Consider the following 21,735-nt stretch of genomic DNA (forward strand, 5'->3'; position numbering starts at 1 on the left):
AGACATAATATAAATTAATTAAGTGTCATTTTAGTATGGAACGCAGTGCCTTCGCTTCATATTAATTTGCTATGCCTTCATTTTAATTATTTTTTTTTATCAGCGACCGAGCTGCTTTTAAACTAGTCGTGTGTTTATTAATCACCATTTATATTATTGCGATACATTAAGTAACCTTGAATCTTAATAGTATTTTCAAATAGAACACCTACTTTATTGTATTTCCTAGTTGTTTCTTATCAATATACCTGTTGTGACCCGGTTTGGCATGCGTCACTCATAAGTTATGTTATCGAAAATATAGTCACCTACCATTGTTTATTTGGAATTAATAATTTTTATTTCGAAATGATCAAAAACACTTAAATTCAAACTAGTTATGTTTTTTGTACTCCTTGAAGTGAAACTTCTTTTGGGATGGATTTCATACAAAATGTGATACTTACGGCTAAGTCGAATTAGTAAGTCTTTTGGGGCGATGTTTACGTGTTTACAACATAATCCCAGAAATGTACAAAATAAAATATATAAAATTACGAAATTCAAAAGAATTGTTTTAAGAAGTTTATGTGGTAAAGGTTACTATAACATTAATGACTTTCTTAATTATTATACCAATAGATATGGGATGGGGTGACCGCCCGCCGTCAGGCTATTTAAATCGTATATTTGATATAAACAAAATTTGATAAAAAAAAACACTGAGTTTCTTGCGCCTGATCTTCTCAGATCTGGGGCATGAATTTTCGCATGGGTGGAAGTTATTGAAATCCAATAAGTGATTTCATGTCCTCTTATAATAAAATATATTTGAATTTAATTTTATATTCGAAGGCCTAATTAAAATATTTAACTTTTCTCAATCATTTAAATTTTTTCTTAGATTATGACCATTTACCAGTGGGAGGCTTCTTTGCACAGGATGCCGGCTAGATTAGGGGTACCACAACGGCGCCTTTTTCTACCGTGAAGCAGTAATGTGTAAGCAGTAATGTGTTGAGTGGTGGTGTAATGGGCAGGGCTTATCAATTAGCATTAGCTGAACGTCTGCCCATCTCGTTCCTTATTGTCATAAAAAAAATCTTAGCACATTTTCTCATATTTGTAACGGGCGCAACGAGTTATTTATCTAGTAATAAACGGGACTGTCGAACATGTAATGATACAATTGTGAATCCCGGGAACATTCAAATTTTCAATATTCGAGCAAGTTCCGAGTGGCAGAAATGTATTAAGTGGTGAAATATTCATCTCCTTCATTGATCATCTTTAAGTACATTTAATGTCAATAACAATTCTCTGAAACTTTAAATATTTCCATCCAATATATTTATCCAGGTGGATGAATGATATATGTGTCGGAAAGTTTATTAGAATCAAAGCGGCCAGTCCACACTCCACAAATACGATATTCATCATAATGTGTTGTCTTTATATCCACATGAATGGAATTTATTCCGTCATTACGCATTCGCTTTAAAGAAGCCTTCTGGAATACTAATGTTTTTCAAATTATTTTTGCTCGTATGTCTTGAGGTCTGTTATAAATATAAAATAGGTGTATTGTAGAAAATGATATTATAAAAGTAATGACGCATAAAATAAGACCGTATGAATTTTGATTTTTATTATTTATTTTGTTATTTTTATGAAAATACGGGACGAGGTGAGCAGGACGTTCAGATGATGGTAATTGATACGCCCTGCCAATTACAACGCAGTGTCGTTCAGGATTCTTGAAAAGCCCAAAATTCTGAGCGGTTCTACAATTGCGCTTGTCACCTTGAGACATAAGATGTTCAGTCTCATTTGACTAGTAATTTCACTAGCTACGGCGCCATTCATACCGAAACATAGTAAAGTTTACACATTACCGCTTCACCATCCTGATCCTGAGCCACTGGTAATTATTTGAGTGTTGAAATATACGTTTTTCACAGCATAAACTTCAGTCATTTTTGGTGATTCTAATAAGTCTTCGTCGAGTCGAACTAAGCAAGGGTTGATCGTGGTCGTTATTACTATAGTTAATATATATATAGATATCAAAACACCAAATCACACTATACTAGGGTGATTATACGATGACTTATTTGATAGTGTCTTTATCAAGCGAATCGCAAATAGTTCTCGTATAATTGAAGTGAAAATGTCTTTAGCTGCGTTATTTGGTTGGGGAAAATCTTATGGATTCACGTCACCGACATGCATGACTGGCGATAATAAATAAATAGTGATATATATATACTGTGCACTGTTGTAATAGTGTTTTTGTTTAATTAATATATTATTGAAATTAAGTATAAATAAATAATTAAATTGTTTAAAACATTATGAAATTTCAAATTTTAATACTAGAAGTTCTAAGTTTTCACATCTATCTGCAGTCTCTACAACTACCATTTAGTTCCGAAAGCGCTATATACCGCGTATAAATGCAATAAGACTTTTAAAATTAACTACAGGCCAAAGCAGGCAAGACTTGCCTGAATATTAATAACTCATAAATTTTAGTCGAATCGTGTTGCTACCCAAATAGATTAACCATTTCCAGGTAAAACGAATAAGGAAACTATTGAATATGTATATATTTACATAAATACATCATAAAATATGAATTAATTTTGTGTGTTTCCAATTCCGTGTGTGTTTTTTTTTCTCATCACGCTATATAACCCGAGCAATCAACTCAACTGACACTTCTGAATCTTGCTCACATAAGAGTAATTTACTCTTGCATACAAACGTTTGCGAGTGTATTCCCCTTGATTTTTCACAGACCTTTTTCCCGTCGGGGTAGGCAGAGACAACAGAAGACCACTTGCTTCTATCCTTACAAACCTCACGCGCTTCCTCTACATTTATTACTCTTTTCATACATGCTCGCCGATTGCGGGTGTTTCGGACCTTTCCTTTTTTGAAAACGTCCCCAATTTGGTCGACGAATGTCTTACGAAGTCTCCAGCGACCGACTAGCCCACACACACTTGCCTTATATATTCGTCACTCTTTCTACATCAGACCGTCGCGTGCACGTGAATTCTATCAATCAGTCTCAACCCACACAAATAAGATCACTATTATTATTATCTGCGTCACTCTGTTTTGCTTTCTAAAGTTTCATTATTATTGGTTAACTTGGAGAAGGAATGATTTTTAGTCGAAGCTGAAATTGTTTTTTAAAACCCGCCCACATCTTCCGTACTAGCCGGACATCGACCAAGCTTATTCCCGCCATTTCGATATTTTTTTATATATTTATGATTCCTTACAGCTAACAAAATGTAGAAAGTATGTAAAAAAAACAGAATAGATACGCCAATTAAAAGGAATACTAAATAGAAATAAAGAAAAAATTACAAGAAAATATTAAATATAAAGAAAAGAAAAAATCGTATCCATATTGAGTAACTTGGTATGGTGTAAGTGAATGTGAGTGTTTGATCGGATTAAATATTTAAATTAAGGTGTGCCGATTAATAAATTATCCTGAATATACTGATGTTTAACTCCTGTATAATCTCTACCTGAACACAATTTTCTTTTCAAGAATCAATAAAAATGCCTTCCTAAAGTGTTTTGTCAACTAGTCCGCACAGGTCTACCGCAAAGGCATAAATTATTTTCCTGTGTGAATTTAAAAGTAACGAGGGTTAATATTCCGATATAAATATATTTTACCTTACGAAAAAGTGTTCTTATTTTTGTACACAAAATAGAGAGAGAGAGGATATGACTCCATGACTTTATTTATTAAAAAACAATTTATTATTAATACATATAAAAAAAAGATATAACGATCCCTTTTTTACGCGGTGGATTAAATTGCACTTAATTATAACGTGATAACTGATAACGCAAGCTGTTTAAAATCAGCGGAACAAGTAAACTAGAAACTTTTTGTGTTTCTGTAATCTATATATATAAAAATGAATTGTTTATATATATATAAATGAATTGTTTATATATATAAAAATGAATTGCTGTTCATTAGTCTCGCTAAGACTCGAGAACAGCTGGACCCGACTTGGCAAATTTAGGTCTTGAATTATTTGTGGAAGTCCAGAGAAGGTTTAAAAGGTGAATAAATAGGAAAATGCTGCTAAATTAAATAAAAAGAATAAATTTGTTTTTCCTTTGATGTGTCCATACATAATTTCTATGAGAGAATTTACTGACGCACGGTTTGACAGTTCTGCTGTGAAACAATTTCATTACGACAGCAGGGTGCATATTTTACGAAGTAATTTTTGATGTTATGATATATTATTGACAAATTCATATAAAAACATTATTTTATATATTATATACAGAACAACGTCTGTCGGGTCAGCTAGTATGAAATAATTTTGTTCTAAGTAATACATACATTTTGCATTTAATTTTATATCCGCTATTTTTACAGCCTGAAATTAGATAAGGCATGTTTAAAATGCCTAAGAATTTAAATTAATTTAATTTAAACCTAATTAAAACTTAATGCTGTTCAAATTATTAACTCATAAATTATGTAGAACAAAGGTAATGGCTCTCAGGTAAATATAGCTTGTTTAGAAATTGCTTTCTGTCATTAAAATTAATTAACTTTAATGCCTTATCGGCAGGCATAATCTACTTAGCAAATTATCGTTTGGATAATACTAAGAAGAATTTAAACGTGTAAAAATTATACGTATCAAAACTATTTTATCACGTTGTACTTTTAATTTGTACCAATAATTATGGACAAAGCGGATTAACTAAGCCAACCGTCCACATGACTCAATATGATACTTAAGTTTGGTATGTATGTTCAACTCTCAGGTTGTGGCTCCATCTACAGGATCTACATTACAGTTGATAACCTGTTCAGCCCCAATAATTAGAAAACTGACTTGAGATGTTGCTCTTGCAAACCTAAACAATTTGTTCTGGGATTTAAAAAAAAAAACAAATTTAATGTGTACCAGCCCTCACTTCTCAGGTTACGTTTCAGCTAGTACTTTTAAGGTAAAAATCAGGATAATCGGACTGTGTTGATAATAATAATATAAAAATGTACTTTTTTAATATGCGTGGTGGTAGTTTAGAATTTCTTCTATAGCAATTATGCTTTTTAATTGTAACGGTAATGTTACAGTCAAAATTTAAGTTTTGAAGTTTGTGTAGCAAGTGGTGCCTTAGGAAACCTACACTTCATAAGATTATATATAAACTCATTACCTTCTAAACGCTAAAAAGAATGGAAACAAAGTAGGTATGTATTTTGTAGATTATTTATTTTTGTGAGCCAAGAAACAATGCGCTTAGGGATTGGGTAGGGCCGTGCCAGGTCGACCTGTTATAGTTAATAAATCATTGTATTTGTTAAATGAAATTACTGATTGTGACAGTAATCACGACCATCATGTTCACGAAGCATCCTTACACTAACAATGAATTCAAGCTCTAAAGGTCCAATATAGGATGATTTATATAATATCAGTTTATTCTTTATTTCTTTTTATGAAGTGGTTTATATTATTAAAACACGACTCGTATGTTGGATGCAGCACCTTACAAACTAATTTATTATGTATATTACAGCCATTGTAATATACTCTATTTGATTGAAAAGAGTGAGTCTCGTATAAATGTTCTTCTCACGAGCTCAACTATTTACGCAAATAATAAGGTAAATTCAGAAATTTAAAAGAAATGTTTGTAGTGACGATTCAAAAGCGCTTCTTTTATGCCCGATTGACTAAAGTTTATTTGACTTTGACTTTGGCTTATATTATTATATCGCTCAATAACAGCCGGATCGAGAATATTAATTGAATTTCAAAAGTTGCGATGGTGCCGTATCGGTCTGTTCTCACTATACTACATTGTGAACTATTTAGCTAATATTGAATTTAGTAACTACCTAGTATTAATTAGTATCAAAACTATTTTGTTTTTTAGTAATATAATAAGCTAAGCGTTTGTGAAGTACTATTGTGATCATTACCAGGCACTAATTCAGTTGTCATTAGTTAAGTTTGGAGTGTTTATAAAATATTACATTAAATAATATTTCTTTGCTTTTATTGGTTGATTTGACGCAAAATAATAGGTTTGTGAGAATATTTCAGGACCAAAAGTTACGCCTAATTATTTGCTTAGTACCTACTTCAGGCAGTTATAATTTTTTGAAATACCTACCTTCATCAAATCGATACGAAAATTGAGTAAATGTGTTAGTATAGACAATACTTTATATTTATGTCACTTTTAAATTCTTTAATAATTTTAAATACTTTGCGTAATAAAAATACTTGTTGAATAAATAACAAGTAAATTTTTTGACTGTTAAATTTTCTAAAAAAATAAATAACAAAAGAAATTCGCAAGACATTCGCAAGCAAATTGTATATTAAATCAATAAAAACCAATTAAAAAAATAACATAAAGTAAATAAAATAATAAAAAATACGCACTTGGAACCGGAGCGTTGTGGTCTGAATTGTTTCTTCGTGTTCAAACTTAAAAAAAAGTAGCCTAGCTAAGTAATAAAAATCACGTAACGAGTATATATGGTGTTGAATGTAACACGTAAAAAAAACTGGATTTAAAACTTTCACAAAATGTTTATCCTAGAGGATATGTCACTCACTTGTTTTTGTTGTGAGGGTCGTATTGGAGCCGGTACCGGGACTCGGGTCAGGTACACATGTCACGACTTGAACGGAACTGTGCTGCTGTAGTAGGCGACGTTTTGGCGTTGCGTACAGGCCGTTTGAAGAAACTATGCGCGGGACGTGTTGTTTCTAGCGCGACCAAGGAGCGACTGAAATCAAACCGCTAACGTGCCGGGTAGAAGCTGCTATACTGTCCTATCAGTGCCTTTTAGTTCGAAGATGCGCCACGGAGGCTGCGCGCGGCGCTACCCTCGCCCCGCAGTCTCGCGTCATCACTGTAGCCGGGCTAGTATCCCCACCCCTAGCAAACTCCAACTCTGATCTTGCGGCTTGCCCCAGGTGGCCACTTCATGATGAAAGCAGCCCCCGATTCCATGTAATATAATTTGTTAGTAAACGAACAAGGATATTTATTTTCATTTGACAGTTTCAATTAAGTCTTTGTTCGTATGTAGGTTATTGATTTTGCAACGATATGTGTATTGCAATGCTTATCATACGGTGAATTTATGATTAAATAGATACGTATGTTATTTGATAATTATGACTATATTATAGTTCGTAGGTAAATGCTAATTATAACACAATAACCATTTATCATTTACTTAAAGATTTGAACCTTAGCTTTATCTCTCCACGGCTAACTGTATAAATTATGGATAGAACCGTTAGGTTACTGTTTATGGCAGTGGTCTTTTTATGTAATTTTTAATGGCTAGACGAGCATAACAGCTCCTCATACGAATTTTTAATCACAAGTAGGTCTTCAAGAAGGGATTTTCGTTTTCTTGTCAAATTGCAACGCTTCTCAAAGACATTCGTTGAATGCTTAGTAAAGTGTAGAAGAGATTTTCTTAGGCAAGCGTGCATCGCATCCTGTTTGTGAGAAAACTTTATTTATGTTTAAATAAAACACTTTTAAAGGATTAAAACGCGTGTAATTGTAACTGTGTTTTTACGTTAGACTTTTGCGTAAAAGTTACATTTAAAAGTGATTTATTTAAACGTGTAACACTCGCGTTAATCAAAGTAAAATCTATTTATGTTGCATCTATAGATCAATTAATTTAATCAATGATCTATCTAATTTTTCTGCTTGTGTCACTTTTGTTCATTTAAATCATTAAGACTAAGACGAGAGAATGATTTATGTACTAAAATCGAAATTTAACACCCGAAAATGCTTGATTAATATTAAGAACTTACAGGCCTGAAGAAAAGTTGTTATGTCATCAAGTCATAATACCTTCAAATTGAACCTGCCTTCCGACACACAACATTCTTTAAGTAGATAAATAATATCGGCTAGATGTAGACAACCTTAAATCAAAACAGTTATGACCGTGTTATAAATCCTAAATAAAAAACAAAAGTGTGTCAGTTATGGAGAATGTCATGACGTGTTTTATCATTATGTACGATGGGCCTGTATTGGTTTATTTACCCTAATTTTAATTAAGACTTTGTAAAGCAATGTATGAGTCATCATATATATACCGTTACTCTCTCTCTGCCTTTTCATACAATTCATAATTATTGGTAGGTGATTACCTCGCATTAATATTGTGTCGGTATTTAGGTAATAACTAGAGTTGTTTATTTAGTTCGTTTACTAAAAAACCAGTTTCTTTGATAATATGTATAAAAATAATATTTTCAATACAGTTGTAAAACATGACGTACTTTCAGACACTCTAATATAATAATTAATAAGTATGATTCGAAAATTAAGTCTTTCGCACAGACATCTTTGTTTTACTCGGTGGTATTAGTCAATTTCAAAAGTTTTGTAGCCAGGAGATTTAAATTCATAAAATAAAATCGGGTAGGTATTGTTTTTTCCTTTTGAGGTAGTTACGAAACCCTAAAAACAGCGTCACGTAAGTTATTTAGTTCAAACACTCGCACTACAGGGCTGACAACGTTCATGTTATTCCTCAGGTATTGTAAGACAGTGACATGCGATAATCACTTCTTATAAAAATTAAATTTATAACCAAAATTTATGAACAATGCGGGCCGCGACCTCGCGGGTTCCTGCCGAACGCTCTTACTGAGTCCACAGTTCGAGTGACGCATGGATCGTAAATCTTGACATGTCAACTGTTCTCTCAACTCTCAGTTTGTGGCTCCATCTATAAGATCTACTTTACAATTGATAACCTGCTAAACCCCAATAAATTGTATAATAATCTATCCCAGAAGTTAGGGATATCGCTTTAAAAAATAACAAATGGTGATCACCTCTGATTAAGTGACGTTTGCTCGTTTATAATACTAATAAAAAATTGATAAACTCACAATTACGTCAGTAAATATTTATAAAGTATTTGTCATGTAAAGTTGAATTAGTACATAATAAAAACTTGCTTTAAGTAGCTTAAGTTGTTGAAACGTAGGTTGTATTATCACATGAAATATTATATGACTTGGAAAACTAAAATAAACCGCATTTGTAATATGATTTCCTTATTTTTATTGTTTTCAATTCTGTTTTATTAAGTTTGGTTAGCGCATGCATGGATATATTATGTTTTCTTTATGTTTATTATTATATAATATGTTTGTTTAGAGCTTTATTGATATCTACTGACAATGTAAATTTAATATATATAAACATATACGACCCTACAAATAAACTCGGTATTAAGTTATAACTGAGAATAAACCAAGAGTATGCGAAATGTTGAATTACGGCCGATCCCAATATACTATCTACAGATAGAGATAACTTACTACCTTCTACTGTCAATAATCTGAAGCTGCCCCAATATACCCGATAAGTCATCCTTATCGCCTTATATTGGGACGCGTGAAATGCAATTTCCATACAAACTTCTATCGCTGGTAAGCTACACGTCCTCCCATTGACAGACAGCTGCAGCGTGTACGGATAAGGTGAGTTACCTACCGTCGATAAGTTTATTGGGACAGAAAAGTCAACGATATTTAAGATTTTTATCTCAAGTAGGCCACATCCGGAGGAAGTGAATATTGGAAACGGCCGTATATCGCTGACAATACAATGATAATTTTGAAGTTTTCCGAATGTCAAGTAGCCTTGCAAATACCCGCGTGAAACGTTATTCACATTGTACAATATATATACATCTATATTCTATATATATTTATATATATATATATAAATGAATTGCAGTTCGTTAGTCTCGCTAAAACTCGAGAACGGCTGGACCGATTTGGCAAATTTAGGTCTTGAATTATTTGTGGAAGTCCAGGGAAGGTTTAAAATAAATGGTGAAAAATGCTGCTAAATTAAATAAAAACAACAAATTCGTTTTTCCTTTGATGTGTCCATACATAATTTCTATGAAAGAATTTATTGACGCACGGTTTGACAGTTCTGCTGTGAAACAATTTCATTACGACAGCAAGGTGCATATTTTACGAAGTAATTTTTGATGTTATGATATATTATTGACAAATTCATATAAAAACATTATTTTATTTATTATATACAGAACAACGTTTGTCGGGTCAGCTAGTATTATAATAAAGATTCAAGTTATTTAAACTTTTACTTTTTTTTAATGTTTACCTAATTAGAATAAACAATCTACATCTAGTATATTAGTGCAAATCAATTGTTAATGTTAGGTTAAGTTCTTGTTGGTACAATAAATTAAATAAATAAATAAAATAAATTTTCTTTCATTCCTCATACTTCGCAAAAAAGGTACAACTGAACTTGATACTCTGTGAATAAAATTATCTAATGCTCTACTAAAATATAAAAATCTCCTATAGTGGTCTTCATCAGAACATGAATTATTCATCGTTAATCAGGATTTAAATATGTTTATCGTATTTTAAATGAATAATGAATGATTCTACGTAACAATATAAAAATTATTCAATTCTCACAAGTCGTTTAGCGGATGGAAATACAATAAGGAAATAAAAGTTACAATTAGTTTATTCACCATAAATTTGTAAAAAAAAAATGGAAAATACTCATAAGGTTTAAATATTATTTTTCTGCCAATAATTCATACCAACATTTGACAAAATTATAAAAATCGTCTCAGCATCATTACTTTTATTTGATAATGAAAATTTTTGAAGTGATAACTTCTTATGTGAGCTTAAACCGCTTCGTAACGTAACGCGTTACGGCACCAGTCTGTGTGACTTCCCTTTCTCACACGCATACTGCAGCGGTAAGCAGGCTCCTCCTTTCTCACTCTATCCAATTGTTACTTTTATAGGATTAAATAATAATACTAATATGTACATATACAAAATTCTAATGTACATATTCAAGAATTGTTACTAAGAATAAAATATTTTTTATAATCAATTAAAGATTTTATTCAACTATGTATATACCAGTGGGAGGCTCCTTTGCACAGGAAGCCGGCTAGATTATGGGTACCACAACGGCGCCTATTTCTGCCGTGAAGTAGTAATGTGTAAGCATTACTGTGTTTCGGTCTGAAGGGCGCCGTAGCTAGTGAAATTACAGGGTAAATGAGTCTTAACATCTTATGTCTCAAGGTGACGAGCGCAATTGTAGTGCCGCTCAGAATTTTTGGGTGTTTTGAGAATCCTGAATGGCACTGCATTGTAATGGGCATGGCGTATCAACTACCATCAGCTGAACGTCCTCCTCGTCTCGTCCCTTATTAAAATGAAAATAAAATAATAAAAATAAAATTAAAGATTCAACTTAAGTTAATTAAAGCTATCACTTGTGTCGGGCGTCCCGAGATGCACACGTTTTTTTTCCAGGAAATTATTAAGCTTTCACAAAAGTTGTACAAAGAGGCACTTTACTGTAGTGGCAACTGGCAACACAAGCGGATTTGAAACAATGCAGCCTGCTGTATCATCAGACGAAACAACCCTTAGCTTGTAACGAAATAATCATTATACTATGTTAATAATTGTGTTCCTGGAAAAGATAAATTTTAATATTTTTTCATTGAAGTTTATAGCGCTATGGAAACAAAGGACCGCTATAAAATTCGGCGTTTCCATCTGTCTAATCGCACCTTTTCTAAGACACTAGTAAATTATCATAAAAATAATGTGAGTTTCGGGACGCTTTATCCCAGCGGAAACTCCATAGGGAGTGCCGCTTGCGCCTCTCAAGAGAAGGTCGCCTTCGATGTAGGCTTAGAGGGCACCTGCCCAAAGCCAAGTGCAGGTGGTGTTTAGTGGGTAGGCACCTAGGTTTTCACGTGAGTCCCACTTAACCAACGTAGACTTAGGCTGCGATGGTATGCATGAGCATTCACCACCTCCCCTTTCTAGCCCTTTCCCTTGTGTGGGCGCAAAAAAAAAATAGGGACGCTTGACAGAAGTCATAATTTAAGCTTATCTAATTTGAACTATTTAATATTGAAATTGTTTATCTTGAGAAAAGTTTAGGTGATTACTTAAATTTTATGTATATTCTTATGATAATGAAAGGAAAGGTTTTTTATTAATAAAATCTTTAATTGATTATAAAATACATTAATTTTATTCTTAGTTACAATTCTTGAATAATATATAGATTAGAATTTTGAGTATGTTTATTTGTGGGCATTATTAGTATCATTAATATCTAATGCTATATATATATAAGTAACAATAGGTTAGAGTGAGAGAGGAGGAGCGTGCCTACCGCTGTCGTATGCTTGAGAGAGAGGGAACCCAGACAGACTGGCGCCGTAACGCGTTACGTTACGAAGTGCCATAATAACTTATCATTTCAAAAATGTTTTATAATATTTTTGAAGAGGGATTTGGATTACCTCCAAAATCCAAACTTACAAAATTCAAATTAAAAAAACTTTTTTCACTGTGTAACTTTATAAGTTACTAAGGACGGATTCTTAATCTCGAATCTCGATGATCTCTGCTCTGACAACTGTTAATCTACGTTTAACCTTTTATACCGCCATTATCGTACGTGTCAATATTTACTCGCGTATAGTTAGTTACATTATTCTTTGGGTTAGTGGTTGGTAAAATGCAAAATTCCCAATAATCTTTGAATAGCAGTAGTTATTCGCGAGTAAAAACTTACTCCAGTTTGGTGGAATCCGACCTATATGTTTAGCTAGAATCTGCAAAGCGGTCGCTGGTCGCTGGACGCTGTGACATCATTACACAACGTACTGTACGTTTCATGTGATCTGACGGACTAGGTGATATCCTCCATAGTTGTGTGATACCTTGATAATGCGATCATAGTATGAGGTAGTGAGTACACTCCTTTATACTAAAGATCATTGACTGTGCGACTTGAACAATGACAAAGTTTAATGCGCCTTAGGATATCTGCATTAATCAGACAATGCCCTGGTATGAATTTGAATGAATATAATATAATCACTATCTTATGTCGTAATTTAAACAATATTCCAAACCTCAAATTTGATGATTTTGCAATTTAAGTATTATATTAGTTTGTGTAAGGGACCTAATATACACAATGTACGATAGATTAGTTTCTATGACAAGTGTTAATGGTTAAAGAGTGCTAACGTAAAATATGTTACCGCGTGCTCAAAAATGACATATTCTGTGACTATTTATATCGACACTAGTGGACCCAACAGACGTTGTCCTGTACATACGTCTTAAATTTGAAAAATCGGTCCAGCTGTTAGGAGGAGTTCACTAACATACACATGAGCAGGAGAATTATATTATATGGACGGAATTGAGAATCTAAACCAATCTCAAATTCACTGAAACAAACGAATAACTCATCAAAATCGGTCCAGCCGTTTAATAGGTAGTTTAATTGTGAATCTAAACCATTCTCGAATCCACCTGAAGACACACACCAATCTCAAATTCACTGGAACACACAAAAATATCATCAAAATCGGTCCAGCCGTTTAGGAGGTAGTTCAATTGTGAATCTAAACCATCCTCGAATCCCCTTGAACTCACACCAAAAATTTCATCAAACTCGGTCCAGCCGTCTAGGAGGAGTTCAGTGACATACACACGCACACAAGAATTATATATATATCGACATAAAACAAAATGGAGTGAAATAATATTATTGTAAGTACTGAATTAAATTCAGGCTCTATGGACTGAATGAAATTGTACATGAAACATTAAAATAAACCTGTACTTTTAACTTGTTGGTACAAAGAGTAGAGTATGTTCCTCGGCGATATACTCGTAGCAGTCTGATAGCCTAAACACATGATCGGATTTGGTACGTCCAGAACATCGAACGATACGCTCCGGCGTTCTTGCTGCATTACAGCACTGTTCGAGAACATTAGAGAAAAATCCTCACACAGGCATAAAATATAGAGGTGCGGTGAGGAGCTTTGTATTTATGTATGGCCAAAATTAATTTTTGTTAAGTAAGCTTAAGAAGCCCGCGATTCAAGTTGACCTAGTGCGGGGTCCATTGTCCAAGATTTTTGTACTGATACTGAGTAACTGCTAGTAAGAAGTATATTACTGACTACGGCCACAATACAGTACTAGAATAGTATTATAACTTCATACTAGAACGTCCGAATGGACGCACGCAGACATACACACGATTTACTCGACCGCTAAGCAATCTTGTGGAGACAAAACTATTGAACGCCACGCCGTCCCCCACCGAGACTGGTTGCTGTCCGAGTTAAATTAGTTGATCTTTTAGCATGTACCAACCCTAGCGCTTGGCTCAGACATTGGTACCGGTAGGTATAGTGGGAGGCTACTTTGCACAGGATGCCGGCTAGATTATGGGTAACACAACGGCGCCTATTTCTGCCGTGAAGCAGTAATGTGTAAGCATTACTGTGTTTCGGTCTGAAGGGCGCCGTAGCTAGTAAAATTACTGGGCAAATAAGACTTAACATCTTATGTCTCAAGGTGACGAGCGTAGTAGTAGTGCCACTCAGAACTTTAGGTTAGGTTTTTTAAGAATCCTGAGCGGCACTGCATTGTAATAGACAGGGCGTATCAAATATCATCAGCTGAACGTCCTGCTCGTCTCGTCTCGCCTCGAATTTCGAGGACATCGCTGAGTTACACTACTGTTCTGATACTTGTACTGTGTTACTGCGCCTTATAATAAATTATTTGAGGTATTGTACTGATGTTTTCCGAACCCTGTTGTTATAAAATGTAACAATATATTTATTTATTATTTTTAATTTGCATCTGAGGTGATTTGAGGCGATAACAGAGGATTTACGGAACCAATACCTGGAAAGACCTTTTTCTGGCGTAGTGTTTTTATAGCCGCAAAAAAACTGATGTATTTGGTACACTATGATATTATTGCCTTATTTCTTTCATATAAGCTACCATCGTAAAATTAAACATGCCTATAAAAACTTCTAAAAGGAAAGCCTTGGGAAGTAACATATACTGCATATACATAAGTATAGGTACAATTTTTGTCGAAGAAAATTTTTGTAAATAATTTATGGTGTTACTTTAGTATAGTTCCTCCCCCCTCGCTACTTACTTCTGCCCCTAATATGTTTCCAACATTATTTTTATTACTTAACTAATAAGTAGGTAGAGCCCTATACCTTTTTTTTGGTAATAATATAAGCTTGTGGTATATGTTCATATTCAAATATTTTTATTCAAAATAGGATTTAAAATCACTTATCGAGTGTCAAAAACTACATCCCATTCAAAATAGACTGCCTCGACCCTGAGCAGAACGGGCGCAAGAAACTCAACGGGTACTTTTATAAAAATATGGATTAAAATAAAATATCGTATAATAAAAATTTATAATTAAAGAGCCTGAGCCCTTTCCCAAGTCTGTGGTATCATTAAGAAAATAATTTATATTGTTGTGTGTATTGGCTATTTGTAAAGATGTATGTGTGCGTGACATCTTGACACTCAATGGCATCTTTGAAAAATTTTGTAACTCGTATAGGCTTAGTGTTATTTTTTGTCTTTCTTATTTCTTGTTAACCGACTTCAAAAAGGAGGAGGTTCTCAAATCAAATCAAATCAAAATCAGTTTATTCAAGTAGGTCATGAAAATGACACCTATGAATGTCAAAAGAAATAAAATATTTTTCTTATTGAATCTACCGCTACTTCGTAAAGGATTGAGCTAATGAGAAGAAGTAGCAAGAAACTCATTGCCACTCTTTTATATCAAGATTTACAGATCATTTCAATTACAATATAATATGTAAAATGTAAAATGATGCAACAAATACACTCAAACGTCAAATACATGTCACAATGTCTTACACGAGTAAGTCAAAAAAAATAAATGTAAATTAATACAAAAGTTATTGATTACAGTAGCTGCATCATCCACATACACCATAAATCAATAAAGGTATTCTGTGAGCATTTTATAAGCGATTATAAATAAATAAACATGTATATATCCATACATATATATGTATACACAATAACTTTAAAGAATCTGAAACTGAGTCTCCGGCAACAGGATCATCCTGCCACACAAGCAGCGCCCGTTCACGAGCATGACGCATGAGCCAGCCATCGCCTCCCTCAACCATATTTTAGGGAAGGAGACGACCCGTCCCATGTCGCCGCCACTTCTCACTTTTCTCAATTCGTCGGTATATTTTTTTTATGTTTGTTACCTCAAAACTTTCGACTAGGTGAACCGATTTTTATATTTCTTATTTTATTTGAAAGCTGGTGCTTCCCATGTGGTACCATTGTAATTTAGTCCAGATCTGACAGTGGCATCCATGAGAAAAATCATAAAAGTCTTAAATTTGCTATATATACGTATAGCAAATTGAATGATAAATTTACGAATAACTCAATATCGCGCCAACCGATTTCGATGATTCTTTTTTTATTGGAAAAGATATACTTGAAAGATAGTTTGGTGAGAGTTTGGTTAGGTTCTGATTACGGAATCCATGGCAAAGTAACGGAACTCTTAGCTAAGCGCATTGCTGCATTGGACACCGATTCCAAAAAATTACAATAATCGTAACTAGAATTAGATTGTATAAAAGTATATATACATATTATATCTATTGTTTTGGAATAGTGCTTTTGAAGTAGGTTGCTTTTTTGTTAAAAATTTTTTAGTATTATTTTTACAATGTTTTACTACGCAACCCTGCATTTTAGTTTCAATTATTAGCAACGATTAACAGAACATGTAGCACGTGAACGTCACACATTGTTTGAGGCTGGAGTACCCCCACTTGCGCGTAGTATTAGATGCCGCACATGCGACTACGCCTGCGGTATCTATCTAGTTGGAGCGCAGCGGAGACCAATCCGTAATCCAAAAATAACGTCTATAATACAGATTTTCGATGAGCATGACACCGAAATACTTACAATATATATGATATAGATATCATGACGAAACACCTATACGTTCAAATGCCTGCTGGTCCAGTTCAAATACACAAGAATCTAATGGTACGAAAAGATCACACAAAAGACAAGCTCTCGGTTCTCCAACTTCACCAAGTGTACCTTCCACCGCCATGTTGGAAGAAGTACGAAACATCGTTAATGAAGTTTTTGAAAAAGAAATGTCAAACTTAATGGCTAATATAAACAAAACTATAACCTTGACTGTCAGCACTTGCTTAAAAAGTATTGATAGCAAAATTGAAGAGCTCCAACGTTCAGTATCATTTATTAGCAGCCAATATGATGATATAAAAAAGGAAATTGATAAATACTCTGATATATTTGAAAAACAAAGACTTGAAAATGAATCACTTCAAAGCACTGTTACAGATCTAACGAACAAAATTAACTTAATGGAACAGCAAGCCCGTTCTAACAATATTGAAATTCAATGTGTTCCTGAGGCAAAAAACGAAAATTTAATTTCTATCACAAAACAGCTATCAAAGACAGTGGGATACGATATAACTGAAAGTAATATTTCTCATTGTACTCGTATAGCTAAAATGAATCCGAAATCAACACGCCCACGGTCTATCATAGTCCAACTCAATAGTCCTTTGGTACGTGATCATCTCCTAGCTGCTGAGATAAAGTTCAATAAGGGACATACAACTGAAAAATTAAATGCTTCTCATCTGGGTATACAAGGGGCTAAATGTCCAGTATATGTTTGTGAACATTTATCAACTTCAAACAAGTTACTACACGGGGCTGCTCGACGCAAGGCTACAGAATTGAACTACAAGTATGTTTGGGTGCGCAGCGGCAAAATATTTATGAGAAAAACCGATAACTCTGACTATAAAGTGATCACAAATATGAATTACCTTAGCCAATTAACTTAATTAATATTGTACAAGTGCATGTAAATATGACAAAAGTTCTTCTAAATTCGATACTTTAAATATTTACTACCAAAATGTGAGAGGTCTGCGTACCAAAACTCATAACTTATATAATAACATTTGTTGTAATAACTATGATATTATAATTCTTACCGAAACTTGGCTATGTACAGGCATTTATAATTCAGAAATATTTAATAATAATTATAATGTTTATAGGAGAGACAGGGATCAGTTTAATTCAATAAAAAAAGGAGGTGGGGGAGTAATAGTTGCCGTTTCCAATAAATTAAATTCTAAGCGAATGAAAAACTGGGAAAGTAGGTGTGAAGACTTGTGGGTTATATTAGAATTAAACAAAAGTGAAAAAATAGCTATTTGTGCTGCTTATATTCCTCCACCTGTAAGTAAAATAGTTCTAGACAATTTCCTAGATAATTATAATCATCTCTCCGAAATTAATACGGTTTGTTCTCTTATTGTAGGAGACTTTAATTTAAGCTGTGTAGATTGGGACTTGGCTGACTACGTTTCTACTCAATATCACACATCTGGTATATCTAAAACCTTAATAGACTTTTGTCATGTCAACAATTTTCACCAATATAATCGAATCAAAAATAGTCAAAATAAAATAATAAATCTTGTTTTGTTTAACAGTGAGACACCGAAGATTTCAGTGGATAGTGCAATTACAGTACTAAGCAAAATTGATCCACTTCATCCACCTCTGCTTATAAACGTTAGCTATACTAAACAAGTAGAAAAAAAGTTAGGCACGAATAAATCTATGGTTAAATACAATTATGCAAGAGCTAATTTAACGAATACCTTAGTAATTTAAATTGGAACGGTAAGTTTTCAGCTTGTGACAGCACTGATGAGATGGTGGATGTCTTATATGACCACATCCTAACATCAATGGATCTTTACATACCTAAGATCACAATTCATAATAGTAAAAAATTTCCTCCGTGGTTCAACAAAACTTTAATCAAAAGAGTAAAAGAAAAAGAAATAGTAAGAAAAAGGTATAAAAAGTACAAAAATCCGATGGACGCGATAATATTATCAGTATTGGAGAAAAGATGTGAAAGACTATCAACACAATGCTATAACGCTTATATTGAATTTACTGAAGAAGCAATCGCTTCTAACTCAAAATTTTTTTGGACCTTCACAAAACGTAAAAAACAAAATGCTTCTAATTCATATCCTGCTGAAATGACAAAAGATAATACTTGTGTATTTGATGGTCAAGGTATTTGCATCACACTTTTCATCCATATACGTGCAGCGGAATTACAATCCATATGAAAAAAATGAAATTCTAAATAACCTAAACAATATTAAATTCAATTGTCAGTGTCTATCGTCTATACAGTTTGATCGAGATGAGATAATTCAGAAACTTAAACATCTCGATCGTAATAAGGGTGCTGGACCTGATCAAATATCACCTGTGTACCTAATCAACTGTGCTGAGACACTTGCTCTACCACTACAAGTATTATTTAATAATTCATTAAAAACGGGAGTATTTCCTAAAAAGTGGAAAATTGCCAAGCTGGTACCAGTATACAAAAGTGGCGATAAAAAAAGTGTTACGAATTACAGACCAATTTCCATACTTTCTTTGCTTGGTAAGGTATTTGAGGCCTTAATTTATTTACGACTTTATGGCTACTTGAAAAATACGTTTAGTGTTTACCAGCATGGCTTTATAAATGGAAGGTCGACTTGCACAAACTTGGTAAATTTTTCAGAATTATTAATAGACGCGGTTGATAAGAGGAAAAGAGTAGATGTTATCTACACTGATCTAAGTAAAGCATTCGATCTAGTGCCAATTTCCATCTTACTCTTGAAGTTATCTGTATATGGCATTGCTGGATCAATTTTAAATTTGTTAAATTCATACCTTACTGACAGATGTTTTTACGTAGTGGCTAATGGATTTGAATCTGTAAAATACGAAATAACATCAGGAGTACCACAAGGGTCGCATTTAGGTCCTCTCCTATTTAACATATTTATCAACGACCTTCCCAACTGCTTTAAATACTGCACACCATTTATGTTTGCTGATGACCTAAAAATTCTTAGGATAATCAATGGTCCCGATGACGTTAGCGCATTGCAGTCAGACCTAAATAGTTTATTTAGATGGTCCGAGCTTAACGGTATGATACTGAATAAAAATAAATGCTTTCATATAACGTTTACAAAATGCAAAAATAATATTACAACTAAATACTATTTAGATAATATTCTTCTCAGTACAGTAGATACAATTAAGGATTTGGGTGTTATATTTGATAGCAAACTTACGTTTATACCGCACATAGACTCTATTGTAAGCAGAGCCTCTAAAATGCTGGGATTTGTAATTCGCAATGGCAAAGTTTTTAGGAACTGGCGCACGAAGATGATCCTATATAAAAGTCTCGTTGTGAGTATTTTGGAATACGGTAGTACCGTCTGGAGACCACATTACACTAGCCATTGTCTCAGAATCGAAAGAATTCAGAAGCGTTTTCTTTATCACTTGGCTTTCTCAATTGGGAAATCTAGATCACTCGCAACATACTCTGAAAGATTTACATATTTTAATATACTAACTCTGAAACAACGTAGGGACATATTGGATTTACTTTTCTTATACAAAAGTATTAACAATATTTATGACAACTCCTTTCTGGTGTCTATGTTTAATTTTAGAGTGCCTAGATGCCCACGTAAACCTGTGAACTTATTTGAAAAACCATCTCGCAGAACTATTTTGGGGATCAATTCACCTGTGTCGCGATTATGCAAAATTATAAACGATTATAAATGCTTGGACCCATTCAGTGATTCATTGCCAAGGTTTCGCAAAAATGTAAAAAATTGTAAATAAATAAATTATAAGTATTCTTGATTTGTTTAATACGTTTATCTTGACTTATTTAGTAGATTTTGTTAATTTCTTAATTTCATTACATTATAGAATGGTTGTTTTATAACTTATATTTATTTTATGTAACTATTTCACACAATATAATTTAGCATGCGGTATTCACCTTAAAAGGTAATGCATTTAGTAATAAGACCCTTGTAAATTAGCATAATAATAATAATTATAAATGTATTATTGTAATTACCACTGGTGAATCTAAATAAATAAATAAAATAAAATAATTACATTTGAGATTACATTTCTAGGCTTCTGCACAAAAATTATCGTATTATCTTGGAGGTGAGTAGTACTCTGTGTAGTAAGTTGTTATAAAGTTCAAGGTAATAAACGGGTAATCCCAACACATTAGACGGAGGGTCTCGCGGGTACAGTAATTGCTTCTAACCCTAACATAATTAACCTTTTAACACACATGCAAGCTGCTTCGTAAGATTATTTTGCACAAGTTTATAACAATAAAAAACAAAACGCAAAACGACATGTAAAACCCCTTTTATAATATAATATGTATAATCGTTTATGTATATATTCTTAATTAGATTCAATCATTATATTATATACCTACTTGCATAAATATATTTGTATATATTATTTATTTATAGAAGAGAAGGACAAAGAAGCATAAGGGTCACCTGATGTTAAGTGATCACCGCCGCCCACACTCTTGCAATACCATTTGCATTGCAGTAAGGTGTACGCTCTTTTTTTGAAGGTATCCATGTCGTGTCGCCCGTTAAACACCGCACAAGGAGGCTCATTCCATAGCTTAGTTGAAAGTGGAAGAAAGTTCCTTGAAAACCGCACTGTGGAGGAACGCCACACATCAAGATGGTGGGGATGATATTATGATTTGTGGCGTGTCGTGGGAAGGTAGAATTCAGCGGTAGGAATGAGATCAAACAGTTTTTCGGAATTTTCA

The 21,735-nt window shown here is 33.4% G+C and overlaps 2 protein-coding genes across 3 annotated transcripts in view; one reads left to right on the forward strand and one right to left on the reverse strand.

Moving 5' to 3' along the window:
* The window catches only part of LOC126978610 (sodium-independent sulfate anion transporter), a 60,124-nt gene extending 53,156 nt beyond the window's left edge, over positions 1-6,968 (reverse strand). The window contains exons 1-2 of one of the 2 annotated variants that reach the window (XM_050827582.1): positions 6,617-6,968; positions 6,441-6,485 (exon numbers count right to left, since the gene is read on the reverse strand). The gene's annotated coding sequence lies outside the window, so the exon portion shown is untranslated. The remainder of the gene's footprint in view (positions 1-6,440; positions 6,486-6,616) is intronic. The other variant, XM_050827581.1, reaches the window with a different exon arrangement.
* A 10,112-nt stretch (positions 6,969-17,080) lies between these two features.
* Positions 17,081-17,857, forward strand: LOC126979120 (uncharacterized). The gene has a single exon (XM_050828332.1). It carries the CDS (start codon positions 17,081-17,083, stop codon positions 17,855-17,857), a length of 777 nt encoding a protein of 258 aa, XP_050684289.1.
* The last annotated feature ends 3,878 nt before the right edge of the window (positions 17,858-21,735 follow it).

The sequence above is a fragment of the Leptidea sinapis genome, chromosome Z (genome assembly GCF_905404315.1).
Source record: "Leptidea sinapis chromosome Z, ilLepSina1.1, whole genome shotgun sequence".
NCBI lineage: Eukaryota > Metazoa > Arthropoda > Insecta > Lepidoptera > Pieridae > Leptidea > Leptidea sinapis.

Excerpts from the sequence above, each read along its gene's own strand:
- LOC126979120 (XM_050828332.1), top strand. The coding sequence starts at position 17,081 with ATGTTGGAAGAAGTACGAAACATCGTTAATGAAGTTTTTGAAAAAGAA.